At 46.9% G+C, this 13,970-nt stretch overlaps 1 protein-coding gene across 1 annotated transcript in view; it reads right to left on the bottom strand.

Moving 5' to 3' along the window:
- The window catches only part of LOC140392842 (proproteinase E-like), a 155,142-nt gene that overhangs the window by 45,758 nt on the left and 95,414 nt on the right, over positions 1-13,970 (bottom strand). Inside the window, exon 6 of the mRNA XM_072478555.1 lies at positions 13,280-13,416. Coding sequence (XP_072334656.1) covers positions 13,280-13,416 — 137 coding nt within the window. The remainder of the gene's footprint in view (positions 1-13,279; positions 13,417-13,970) is intronic.

The raw sequence follows: 13,970 nt of genomic DNA on the forward strand, positions 1-13,970 counted from the left end.
AGTGGAGGAGAACAATTTTCTGTAGGCAGATCGAGATGAACTGGGCGGCTGAGTCAAACTTGGCGCTTCAGGATGCCTATTGTTAGGTAAAATCTGTTCAAGAATCTTTGTTCCCAGTGCCGTAAGCTTACTAAATAATATAATGTGAATTGAACTTGCTGTTTTTATTTATTTTCACTGCAGTGAATACTTTAAAAGCAAAGTGAAATGTTTGCAAGGTATGGACATGTTATGCATGCACAAATGTATGAATGTAGGTATACATGAACATAGAACATACAGTGCAGAAGGAGGCCATTCGGCCCATCGAGTCTGCACCGACCCACTTAAGCCCTCACTTCCACCCTATCCCCGTAACCCAATAACCCTTCCTAACCTTTTTTGGTCACTAAGGGCAATTTATCATGGCCAATCCACCTAACCTGCACATCTTTGGACTGTGGGAGGAAACCGGAGCACCCGGAGGAAACCCACGCGCACACGGGGAGAACGTGCAGACTCCGCACAGACAGTGACCCAGCGGGGAATCGAACCTGGGACCCTGGCGCTGTGAAGCAATAGTGCTATCCACTTGTGCTACCATGCTGCCCATGAAATATTTACTGTTTTTAACTAATGACTGTGTGATTATATGCTGTATTGAAGGCGAAGCCAAAGACTAATTTCCACTGTTGCGTGGAGAATAATGTTCTATAATTAAAAGCAGTGTTATGCATTTGGCAGGGAGCAGCATGAAGACTAATCACATTCAACATGAAATTGTTTGGGAGAGTGAGGATCTTGCTGAATAGGTTCATAATTCCATCACGGTTCATGTTCTACACTGTCTAAACCTCCCGCTGCCTCAGAGAAGCAGACAGCATTGTCAGAGACCCCTCCCACCCAGGCCTTGCCCTCTTCCAGACCCTTCCATCAGGCAGAAGATACAGAAGTCTGAAGACCCACACATCCAAACATAGGAACAGCTTCTTCCCCACAGCTACTAGACTCCTCAACGACTCCCTCGGACTGATCTGTTCCCTGTAAGAACACTATTCACGACGCTCTATGCGGTTTTGCTCATGTATTGCTTTGTTTGGCCCTTGTTCCGCACTGTAACCAAACATTATTTGTCAATGTACTCTGTCGATTATTCTTTTTGTCTACTGTGTACGTACTGTGTACGTTCCCTTGGCCACAGAAAAATACTTTTCACTGTACTTTGGTACATGTGACAATAAATCAATCAATCAATCTATCAATCATGTATGTAAGCTATGCAAAGGTAAATGTCAGGAGGTTCGGCTTCTGTCAGAAGATAATAGGCCTGTAGAACAAGTTGTTGAATCATGAGTTCAGTGCTGACTCTCGACATGACTTCCCCTCGGCTACCAATCGGGGAGCAGGAGGCTGTTGACGATTCCTCCAAATCTGGTTGTCTCTTGAGCGTCCCCAATTGTCTCCCCCACCCTCCCCCACCACTCCTCATTGGTGGCCATGCCATCAGCTGGCTAGGCCGCAAGCTCTGGATTTTCCTCTCTAAATCTCTCCGCCTCACTACCTCCCATTCCTCCTTGAACACACTCCTTTAAACCGATTTCGCTTTTGGTCACCTGTCTTACGTGGTTTACTGTCAAATTTTGTTTGATAACACTCCTGTGAAGTGCCTTGCAAAGCTTCACTACAATCTAAATGCAAATTGCTTTTTCAAGTGAGGGCTTTGGGTTTCAATGGTCTCGGTAACATTATCCATGAGAGAAAGCAGTGCTTGTGTTACAGATCGGTGTTCAGAAGCACTTCCCTGCAGATGTTCATGGAGTTACTGTTCGCTTGCACTCCAGGTTTATCAAACTCTCATAATTAAGCTTCAACAATGCCGGTCCTGGTCTCTGCAGAGCACTCTGAACTTTCTCATTTCCAGGCATCATGTCCCTATGATCAGGAGTGCCTCTCTACTGCCCAACAACATGATCCAGGCAGCGTTACAACAGGCCCTCAAACTAGGATACTATGATAAGGCATGAATTTTCATCCACCAACTGCACTCTGCTACCTGGCTGTTCAGAGATCGGGAGTTGACGTTTGGCAGTATTCTGATGGCCCTGGAGTGTCAGCCATGAATCTCCATCGTAAATAGTTCATTCCCCTAAGTTAAGCTTTTCCATTAATGTTTATAAAGATTTGACGCCAGGAGTATATCACCATAAAATATTTTTATAACCTGCACTCAATTCGTGTCCTTGATCTCAGGTTACGTCAATGTTGAGGATTGACAAACCCCTGGAATGAGGAACACTCTCCCTCAGTGTGAAATCTCACAATATCAGTGTGATAGCTGTTCAGCCAAGCCCCCTGCTGGGCAATGGGAATAAAAAACATGTTACTGTTAGGGCGCAAACTGCAATGAAAGTCATCCAGCAATTTTTAATTGTCCCAAAGCTGAAATAACATGCAAAAATCATATAATGACTGGTCCACTTGGCCTTTCATAGAGTTATAGAGTTTTACAGCATGGAAAGAGACCCTTCAGCCCATCAAGTCCACGCCAACCATCGAGCACCTAACTATTCTAATCCCATTTTCCAGCATTTGGTCCATAGCCTTGTATGCAATGGTATTTCAAGTGATGATCTAAATACTTCTTAAATGTTGTGAGGGTTCCCGCCTCTACCACCCTCGCAGGCAGTGAGTTCCAGATTCCCAACACCCTCTGGGCGAAAAAGTTTACCTCAAATCTATGCCTCCTGGTTATTGACCCCTCCGCTGAGGGGAAAAGCTCCTTCCTATCCACCCTATCTATGTCCCTCATAATGTTATACACCTCAATCAGGTCCCCCCTCAGCCTTCTCTCCTCCAGAGAAAACAACCCCAGTTTATCCAGTCTCTCTTGACAGCTGAAACGCTCCAGCCCAGGCAACATCCTGGTGAATCTCTTCTGCACCCTCTCCAGTGTACTCACTTCCTTTCTGTAGCGTGGTGACAAGAACTGCACACAGTGCTCCAGTTGGGGCCTAACCAGTGTTTAATACACCTCCAGCATAACCTCCCTGCTCTTATATTCAATGCCTCAGCTAATTAAGGCAGGAATCCCATAGGCCTTCTTAACCATCTTATCATGCTGCCCTGCTGTCTTCAGAGATCTGAGAACATGAACACCAAGGTCCTGACTTCTTTAAACTTATCATTGTAAGTGGCTTGTGTGTCTCTGTGAAGTCGCACCTTGGAAGCTGAATCTGACCTTGTGAGGACATCTGCCTGTCTCAGTGACGATGGACTGTGCCCGGATTATAAGTCACCTCTAGACCATCTGTTGTGTCTGTCGAAGTCAATTCGTGAGTGACAGTGCCTTCCGCAGCTGGCACAGATAAAGTGTTGGCCTGGGATTGACGGATGTTTTTCCGAGCTCTCTTTTCCACCATCCGGCCTTTCTTTTTCCACGCCGTTCCTGACTGCATGTCTCCAGGCATTCCAGTCAGTAGCAAGGACTCCCCATGCACCAATCCCAGTCCACTTGAGGTCGCACTTTCAGACGTCCTTGTATCACAGACATGGGTGACTTGTTGGGCTCATGCCGATAGCAAGCTTGCCATAGAGCCTGGGTAGGATTCTCTGGTCCACCAGCCATGTTTTCCGGTGTAGCCACCTAAAATGGCTGATTCCCTATTAATTTGGCCAAAACCCGATTTAAAATGGCTAACCGAAAAGGCTGATGGGAAAAGCAGCTAACAGGACACAAACGGACAGCTGCAGACAGAATAGCGTATTCGGATCTGGGGAAGTCGGCCCAGATCGATACCTAAGACTATTAGCAGCACATCAACACAGACATCTGCAGTTTAATTGGCTATCCCTGGGAACAATTGCAACATATTAGCAATTGAATGCCGGGCCAGACCTTTTGGCGCCTGCAGTGGCCGAAACAAAGACAGGTGAACGACCACCCCCCGATCGAGGAATCGCCCCATTATTGGAGCATATCGAACCCAGTGATTGGGAACAAGTCCAATCACTTGGGACTCAGGGTCAAGGGCCGCCCCGAGAGGCGGGAAGCCCCTGGGCCCTATAAATTGAGGGGCCAAGTTCAGATCGCTCTCTCTCCCTTCTTCTCCTGCTCGCAACCTTCGCAAGAACATGGGCAGCACGGTAGCATTGTGGATAGCACAATTGCTTCACAGCTCCAGGGTCCCAGGTTCGATTCCGGCTTGGGTCACTGTCTGTGCGGAGTCTGCATATCCTCCCCGTGTGTGCGTGGGTTTCCTCCGGGTGCTCCGGTTTCCTCCCACAGTCCAAAGATGTGCAGGTTAGGTGGATTGGCCATGCTAAATTGCCCTTAGTGTCCAAAATTGCCCTTAGTGTTGGGTGGGGTTACTGGGTTACGGGGATAGGGTGGAGGTGTGGACCTTGGGTGGGGAAGTATTGATTGCTGTACATAATAAATGACCGTTGATTTCAATCTTACTAAGCGGTGTGCTGACTTATTAATCATAACTCAAGCTTGAACCACGTGGCGGTATCTGAAAGATACCTGGCGACTCGTGAGCAAAGGTGACATAATCAGAGCTAATAAAACTAAGGCTAAAAAGAACAACACCGGCATGGCAGAGGGATTCTCCGTTCCTGCAGCTGGCCAATTGTGGCCACCCCACGCCGTTGGGAAATCCGTGGGCGTGGGTGCACTGCCAGCGGACCAGTTGATCCCGCCGAAGGAGAATTCCGCTTTGTGTCTTTTGGGTTGCGGCCGTCATCCATTCAGCTCACAATTCCTAGCCAATATTCATCTGAAGCAGTGGGGGTGGAAACTGTTCAGACACTTTTCAAGGCTTGCATAAGTTGTCCGTGCTTTACTACTGTAAAGGAGGGCACTGAGAAAACATACCATTAATTTGGGTCATCTGGACTCGAAACGTTAGCTCTTTTCTCTCCCTATAGATGCCGCCAGACCTGCTGAGATTTTCCAGCATTTTCTCTTTGGTTTCAGATTCCAGCATCTGCAGTAATTTGCTTTTATCTATTAATTTGGTCCACACTTGACTTCTCAACTTTGACATGACAGTTGCGGCCTCTGCAATTCTGGTGCTGATTTTGACATCAAGCAACAGGTTGTTGGTAATTGTCAACCTAACGCATGGGAATCTGTCAACAACCTCCATTGAGGTTGTCAGGTGGAGTCTCTACGTCCTGGCCTGTAACTTTGATCTTTCTGATGCTGATTGTCAGTCCTTGCAGACCCAGGAGGGCCAATCTACAAGCTGTTGCAAGTGAACCTCAGCATGGTATGCCAGTGCAGCAGCATCAGCAAACAGCAACTCACAGACTAAGAAATTATGCACTTTGGCTTGGCCCCACCCACCCGGCCCTATCCCCATAACCCCATAATCTAACCTGCACATCCCTGGACACTAAGGGGAAATTTAGAATGGACAATCCACTTAACCTGCACATCTTTGGACTGTGGGAGGAAACCAGAGCACCCGAAGGAAACCCATGCAGACACGGGGAGAACGTGCAAACTCCACACAGTCACCCAAGGACGGAATCGAACCCGGGTCCCTAGCGCTGTGACACAACAGTGTTAACCACTGTGCCGCCAGCTGTTATTTGCCTGATCCCCTCTCTAGTGCCCCTGCGTCCAACAAGGAAAACTGCTGACCTCCTTGCCATCTTTAAATCAACGTGAACTGGATGCTACAAGATTTTCCAGTGCCACTGATATGACTTTGAACTTGTCTATACACCGGGCAAGGAGCTGATCGTCGCGGATGCCGTATCCCGATCCACCACCATGCCGTCTGAACCTGGCGACTTCATTTGCCACATCGAGGCACAGGTGCAGTTGTGTGCCAGCAACCTCCCAGCCACTGATGAACGAGTTGTCCAGATACGCGAAGTAACTGCCAAAGATCCTCTACTGCAGCGCGTGATGCAACACCTTGCCCATGGCTGGCAAAAGGGGCAGTGCCCCCAGTTCTTCAACGTTAAGGATGAGTTAACTGTTCTCGAGGGGATCCTTCTTAAACTAGATAGAAGCATCATTCCCCAAATCATGCAAGCCATGGTGCTCAGACAGATCCATGAGGGTCACCTCGGGGTCGGAAAATGTTGACGCAGAGCTCGGCAGGCAGTCTACTGGCCTGGCATCAGCCAGGACATTGCCAACACGGTCCTCAACTGCACAACATGCCAGAAGTTTCAACCAGCTCAGCCCAAGGAAACACTGCAACAGCACGAGATCGTGACTTTTCCGTAGTCCAAGGTGGGGATAGACCTCTTTCACGCAAATGGGCGTGATTACGTGCTCTTGGTCGACTACTTCTCCAGCTACCCGGAAGTGGTGAAACTGTCAGACCTCACGTCCAAGTCAGTGATTAAAGCCTGCAAAGAGACGTTTGCCAGGCACGGCATACCACTCACAGTATTGAGTGACAAAGGCCCATGTTTCTATAGCCAAGAGTGGTCCGACTTTGCACGATCCTACCACTTCAGTCACATCACATCCAGTCCCCATTACCCGCAATCAAACGGGAAGGCCGAAAAAGTGGTCCATATTGTCAAGCGGTTGCTGTGCAAGGCTGCAGACTCAGCCTCGGATTTCAACTGGCGCTGTTGGCATACAGGGCAACCCCTCTGTCGACAGGTTTGTCTCCGGCGCAGCTGCTCATGAACCGCAACCTGAGGACGACTGTTCCAGCCATCCATGTTCCAGACCTTGACCGCCTCACGGTGCTGCAGAAAGTGCAGTGATCCAGGGGCCAGCAGAAGATCACGTATGATACTCATGCCAAGGATCTACCTGCGCTGGCTCCAGACGATGTTGTTCACGTCCAGTTGCCTGAGGGAGGTTGTCGTCAGACAGGCTGCCCCCAGGTCCTTCGTTGTCCAAATGGCTGGTGGCTCCATTCTACGGCGCAACAGGAGGGCGCTCTGAAAAGTTCCCTGCCCACCGCCTGGCCGCACTTCTCCGCATGTCATCATGCCTCCTCCGGACATCTCGCAACACGAGGCCACTGATCTGGCAGCGATCCCGCCTCTCCATGAGGCCACCGACATGGCAGCAATCCCGCCTGTCCAAGTGCCAGCCTCCCCCCTCCACCTCTGAGGCGATCAACAAGAATTTGTCGCCCGCCACAAAGACTGAATCTATAGACTTAAATCTTGTATATTTTGTTCAGTTTGCTCTGTATCTGCACGATAGACACCTTCCCATGTACATATGTTCTTTCACTCACCACTTGTATATACTCATGCATGTATATATATCGCCAAGTTCCAAAATTTACTTCAAAAAGGGAAGATGTCATAATATCCACTCATGTATATAATGAGATGCAGACAGGCAGTGATTGACACACAGGATAACCAATGAACACACACGACACATAACAACCAATCACCAGACAGGTCATCACCACTATAAAGTACATAGGGCATTAAGACTCTCCCTCTCTCTACAGGACACAACTACTGAGATAGTAAGAGTGCACAAGCCAGTGAGCACTATCACCATGAGGTAGAGAGTTAGTCTGGTCAAGCCAGTAGGAGGTTATCAGTTAGATTGATAGAGTGTCAACTCACAGCAGACTATGTACAGCAATCAGGAAGTTCAATAAAACAGTGTTGGACCATCTCCTGTGTCAGAAGCCTGTTTCTAGTTTCACTGCATCCAGTTGCAGTCAACGTTGAACCAACTTACTTAACACATCATGGTACCAGAGTGCTATTAATCCTAACGAACCTACCTCGAGAGCATCTGCAACGACCCGCAAGCAGCCATCCAGCGGCATGGAAAGAATCCAGCCTCCTTCTCAACTCCTGATCTCCGGCAACCTCAGCGCCAACTGGAAAGTCTTCAAACAAAAGTTCCTCCTGTACATCGAGGCTTCCAACCTCGAGGCAGCATCGGATGCCAGAACGATTGCGCTGTTCCTGTCGACAGCGGGGGATCACGCCACCCACATCTATAACTCGCTTACGTTTGTGGATGACGAAGACAAGACAAAGTTCAAGACAGTTCTGCTGAAATTCGACAGCCACTGCGACATTGAGGTGAATGAGAGCTTTGAACGGTACATCTTCCAACAGAGGCTTCAGGGTAAGGATGAACCTTTTCAGTCCTTCTTGACCCATCTCCGCATCCTAGCACAGTCATGTAATTATGACTCAACGACTGATTTCATGATCCGGGATCAGATCGTTTCGGAGTCCAGTCCGACTCTCTGCGGGAGCAGCTCCTCAAAGTCAATAAAACAGTGTTGGATCATCTCCCGTGTCAGAAGCCTGTTTCTAGTTTCACTGCATCCAGTTGCAGTCAATGTAGAACCAACTTACTCAACACATCAGCTACCTGGATAAGTCATCCCACCCGCCGTGTTTCCCACTCTTGCAGGCCCGATAAAATCCTACGAGCTTCTCTATCAGAGCCAAGCAGAAGTTCCGCTCGAAGAGATAAGAGCTTCGCAACAGTCACGGCAACACGGCATGGTGGCACAGTGGTTATCACTACGGCCTCACATCTCCAGGGTCCTGGGTTCAATACCAGCCTCGGGTGACTGTGTGGAGTTTGCACTTTCTCCCCGTGTGCGCGTGGGTTTCCTCCGGGTCCTCCGGTTTCCTCCCACAGTCCAAAGATGTGCAGGGTAGGCAGATTGGCCATGCCAAATTGCCCCTTAGTGTCCAACGGTTAGGTGGGGTTACTGGGTTATGGAGATAGGGTGGAGGCGTGGGCTTAGATGGGGTGCTCTTTCAAGGACCAGTGTAGACCCGATGGGCCAAATGGCCTCCTTCTGCTCTGTAAATTCTATGTTTCTAAACGTGGAGTTAACATTTCAAGCTCTGAGATTTTCTCAGTTTTATATTCACTAGATCCAAACTATAATTGGAAACAAAAGATTAACGCTTACTGGAGATGATAACAATACCACATGATGTTTCTCCGTAGAATCCCTACAGAGCAAAAGAGGCCCATTGAGTCTGCACCCAGCTTCTGAAAGAGCACCCTATCTAGGCCCATATTCAGCCCTATCCCCCTAACCTGCACAGTCCAAAGATGTGCGGGTTAGGTGGATTGGCCATGATAAATTGCCCTTAGTGTTCAAAATTGCCCTTAGTGTTTAAAATTGCCCTTAGTGTTGGGTGGGGTTACTGGGTTATGGGGATAGGGTGGAGGTGTTGACCTTGGGTATGGTGCTCTTTCCAGGAGCCGGTGCAGACTCGATGGGCCGAATGGCCTCCTTCTGCACTGTAAATTCTATGAAGCCATCTTTGTACAATAAGGTGCCCCAATAGAGGGGCTGTTTAGCACAGGGCTAAATCGCTGGCTTTGAAAGCAGACCAAGGCAGGCCAGCAGCACGGTTCGATCCCCGTAACAGCTTCCCCGAACAGGCGCCGGAATGTGGTGACTAGGGGCTTTTCACAGTAACTTCATTTGAAGCTTACTTGTGACAATAAGCGATTTTCATTTCAATTGATCATGGCCAATCCACATAACCTGCGCATCTTTGTACTGTGGGAAGAAACTGGAGCACCCGGAGGAAACCCACGCAGACACAGGAGAACCAAACCTCGAACCGGACCCAGGTCCCTGGCGCTGTGAGGCAGCAATGCTAACCACCCTGGGCTCTCAGTGTGCTCAGATTATGTTTAAAACATCAGTCAACTGCATTGCTGACACTGTTCCTTGTCCCCATCTCTTAAATACCTCCAAAACCTGGGTAAAGTATGAAAGAAATGACAAGAGGAATGCTCTTAACTATAAGACGGAGAAACATGATTGCCGTAAGTGAAAACCAAAGTGCTCTGGTCATGTAATATCCTCAGAAATAATTTACCTGGTCCGCAATAACGGGGCTGTCCAATCATAGAGCAGAATAATTTGAAGAAAAGTGAAACAAAACCCCTCTTCATGATATATTGATTCTGAAGGGGAGAATCTGCTCCAATGTCGTTGGCCACAAAAGTTCAAAGCAGATATGGTTTCATGCTTTTAGTAGTAAAACAATACTGGAAACTACATCTTGTTGTGAATTCACGAACAATAATGTTCAATGCACTCATTTCCAGTTACTTGCAGATGCAAAGAACGGTGAACAAAAATTAACTATTCTGTTTTTATGTAACTTTATCGATTGCTTTTTTTCCATTGTTGGTCATTGTTCACATTGGTATGATGTCGGTTTCTGTCGACCGTTTCTGCAAAATACTGAGAAATGGAAGGAAGTCAAGGATGTGGGAGGAGGATGGTGAAATGGAATTGAGGTACTGATCGGCCATGACACAAACAGTTTGTAAAGAGCTATTGACGGGTTAAGTAAGTTGGCAAATGGAGTATAGGAAATGTGAAGTTGTTCATTTTGGAAGGGAGAACAAGAGAACAGAGTATTATTTAAATGGAGAAAAACGACAGAAAGCTGCAACACAAAGGGGACCTGGAGGTACTTGTGCACGAAACACAGAGAGCTAGAATGGGCAATCCGGAAGGCTAATGAAATGTTGGCTCTTATTTCAAAGGGGTTGGAGTATAAGCGTAGAGAAGTCGTGCTGCAGCTGTACAAGGTACTGGTGAGACCACATCTGGAGTACAGTGAACAATTTTGATCCCCATATTAAAGGAAAGATATTATTTGATTGGAGGGGGTTTAAAGAAGGTTCACTAGGATGATCCCTGGTTTGGAGGGATTGTCTTATGAGCCAAGATTAAGCAGGTTGGGATTCCAGTCATTAGAATTTAGAAGAATCTCAGTGAAACATATAGGATTCTTAAGGGGCTAGACAAGGTTAATGCTGAGAGGTTGTTCCCCAACATGGGAGAGTTTAGGACCAGAGGGCATTGTCTCAGAATAAAGGGGTGCTAATTTAAGACTGAGATGAGGAGCGATTTCTTCTCTCAGAAGGCTGTGAGTCTTTGGAACTCCTTGCTACAGAGAGCTGTGGGGGTAGAGTCCTTGTAGTATATTGATTCCTGATCAGTAAGGGAATTAAGGATTATGGGGAAAGGGCAGGAAACGTGGCGCAGTGCTGCAGTGGTTAGCACTGCTGCCTCAAGGCGCTGAGAACCTGGATTTGATCCCGGCCCTGGTCACTGTCCGTGTGGCGTTTGCACATTCTCCCCATGTCTGCGTTGGTCTCGCCCCCGCAATCCAAAGATGTGCAGGGTAGGTGGATTGGCCACGCTAAAGTGCCACTAAATTGGAAAAGTTAAAAAAAAAGAAAGGACAGGAAAGTGGACATAAGGAATATCAGATCAGCCATGATTCTACTGAACGGCGAAGAAGGCTCAAGGGGAGGAACGGCCTACTCATGTTCCTATTTCTTATGGTCTTATGGACTTAGATGAACAACAGGATAGGTTCAAATGGCCATATGACCAACTCCTCTTCAAATGTTAAAATAATAATAATATTGGACATCTGCTTTCACGGTCCAGTGGATGCTGACAAGTAACTCAGTGCCTTTACTGTCATGAGTCAAGAATTCGCTGCCTGAGATGGCAGTGGAGGCAGAGACCCTAAACTCTTTTAAAAAGAACCTGGATCTGCACCTTAAGTGCTGTAAGCTGCATGGATCAAGTGCAGAAGGCACCTGGGTATCCTCAGGCTGGCATGGACAAGATGGGACGAATGGCCTCTTTCTGAGCTCGAACTTTTCTATGATTCTATACGTCACCAAGGTAGCAAAGTTCATAAATGATGGCGGATGCACTGCTTTGTTCTGAGCACTCTTCATTTACACGTTCAATGTGAATTAAACTGACTGGTGTTTTCTAGCTGGAGTCTGATCCCGTGTGTAATCAATTTGCCAATCAGAAACAGGATGAACCACATACTGGCATTTGGGACACTCCACCAAGCTGGTGTGCTATCACAAGTATTCTTTGTTCAATCCCCTGCTCTCAAAATCTTTTATCTAGACAGTGGGCAGTAACAGGTACGCTCTGGGCTGTAGCACATGAGGCTGACAGGTGATGTAAACCTGAGTGAAATTTCTCAGCAAAGCTCTGAAATGTAAGAGCTTTGTGAAAATTCAGTTGGCACATTAAAAAACCCCTGCATGAAATGAATTGGAACTCTAACTTTGAAGAGGAATGGTCCGTTAGTCATTCCTGCTGCAGTAATGATTTAATTCTTATATGTTAGGGTGTGTTGGAGTGTTTTGCCTTTAGAGATACGTGCTAATAACCAGTAGTGTAGTGCAGACCACCTTTACATCAAGTGATGTGACTTTCACTTGTGCTAACTAGACCTGTCGGAATCAACTGAGAGGACACATTTACATTATTATATTCTGCAGTATGACTGCCAATGTTCCCTTGTTCATGAAGTCACAGTGGTGCTGGTTTGGACATATCAGCCTTCAGGTTTGATTACTGAATTCCCAAAGACATCTTCTGTACACATCTCTAGTCAGGATATCACAACAGAGATGAGGAGGTGAAATGTTATAATATAAAGATACATGGAATCATAGAGTCATCAAATCCATACAGTGCAGAAGGAGGCCATTCGGCCCATCGAGTCTGCACTGACCCTCCGAAAGAGAACCCAGGCCCACTACCCCGCCAATTCCCGTAACCCCACCTAAACTGCACATCCATGGGCACTAAGGGGCAATTTAGCATGGCCAACCCTCCTAACCTGGACATCGTTGGACTGTGGGAGGAAACCAGAGCACCCGGAGGAAACCCACACAGACACTGGGAGAATGTGCAAACTCCACACAGACAGTCACCCAAGGTCTGAATTGAACTCGGGTCCATGCCACACAAGTAATGTTCTCTTCTATGTTGACTTGAACAGGTATAGTCGCTAATGTTGTGAGCTTCAAAATGATATAAAGAATTGCCCAGATTATTCTTCTGCTGAGCTCGACTTGATTAAAGCTTTTTCTAGCTATGTGGTGACTAAAGCAACCTTTCTACGTCTCCAATGCTCGTTTCCAGTGCAATGATTTGAATTTGAAAAAAAAAACTAATATGAGAAAGGAAAAGTGCAGTTAGTCCAATGCCTGTCCCTTGAAGTCACGGTGCAATGAAAAAAACAGCATGGAACTCTGATGCTCCCCAACCACCACCAGCTATTCTTCAGTGGAGATCAGACCAACCAGGGGGAACGTCACTGGACATCCCAACTACCTTCTGTACTTGGTGATATCAGTTTCAGCTCTTTAGGTCATGCTCCCAATGCAATTTGTTATGTGACTCTAGTCAATCAGTGCTGTAGCACCAAACAGACCCTTCACTCCCCGCTTATCTTAAAAAATCTTTAATATTTGTGTTTTAAAAAGCTAATGAAAAATTACATACTGTACCATTCAGTTTTCCCCATCCAGTGACCACGCACGTGTAGTTATCAGGCAGTTCTTCACCCGCACCAGGGAGGCAGGTTAGTCTAATCTTGTCAGTGAAGACAACAGGCCAGGAGAGCTTTAATAAAGCCAAATCAAACCTACAAGTAACAATGTACAGCTTACTTCCAAATACATATATATTTTTAAAGTTACATTTTAATGCAAATTGAATAAGAGAATAAAACTTGGAGATTATTATTCACAACGTAAATATGGACAAGGGTTATTAAGATGGACTCTTTAAAATCCCAAAGTAACATACCAAGGTTTCTCCAAATATCACCAAACCCATAACCTACACCATCACAATGGGCAAGGGTAGTATGTGGATGGGAACAACCTCATCTTCACTATTTTTCTGCCTTTGGAAGAATTTCAGAATCCCTTTTCTGTTAGCTGCCTGTCTCTTCTCGTACTCTCTCTTTGCCTCTCGTTTCCTTTTCGACTTCCCCTCCTGAACTTATCAAACTGGCACCTGCCCTGCGCACCCTTTGAAAATGAAAATGAAAATCGCTTATTGTCACAAGTAGGCTTCAAATGAAGTTACTGTGAAAAGCCCCTAGTCGCCACATTCTGGCGCCTGTTTGGGGAGGCTGGTACGGGAATTGAACCGTGCTGCTGGCCTGCCTTGGTCTGCTTTAAAAGCCAGCTA

The sequence above is a fragment of the Scyliorhinus torazame genome, chromosome 16, assembly GCF_047496885.1.
Source record: "Scyliorhinus torazame isolate Kashiwa2021f chromosome 16, sScyTor2.1, whole genome shotgun sequence".
Lineage (NCBI taxonomy): Eukaryota > Metazoa > Chordata > Chondrichthyes > Carcharhiniformes > Scyliorhinidae > Scyliorhinus > Scyliorhinus torazame.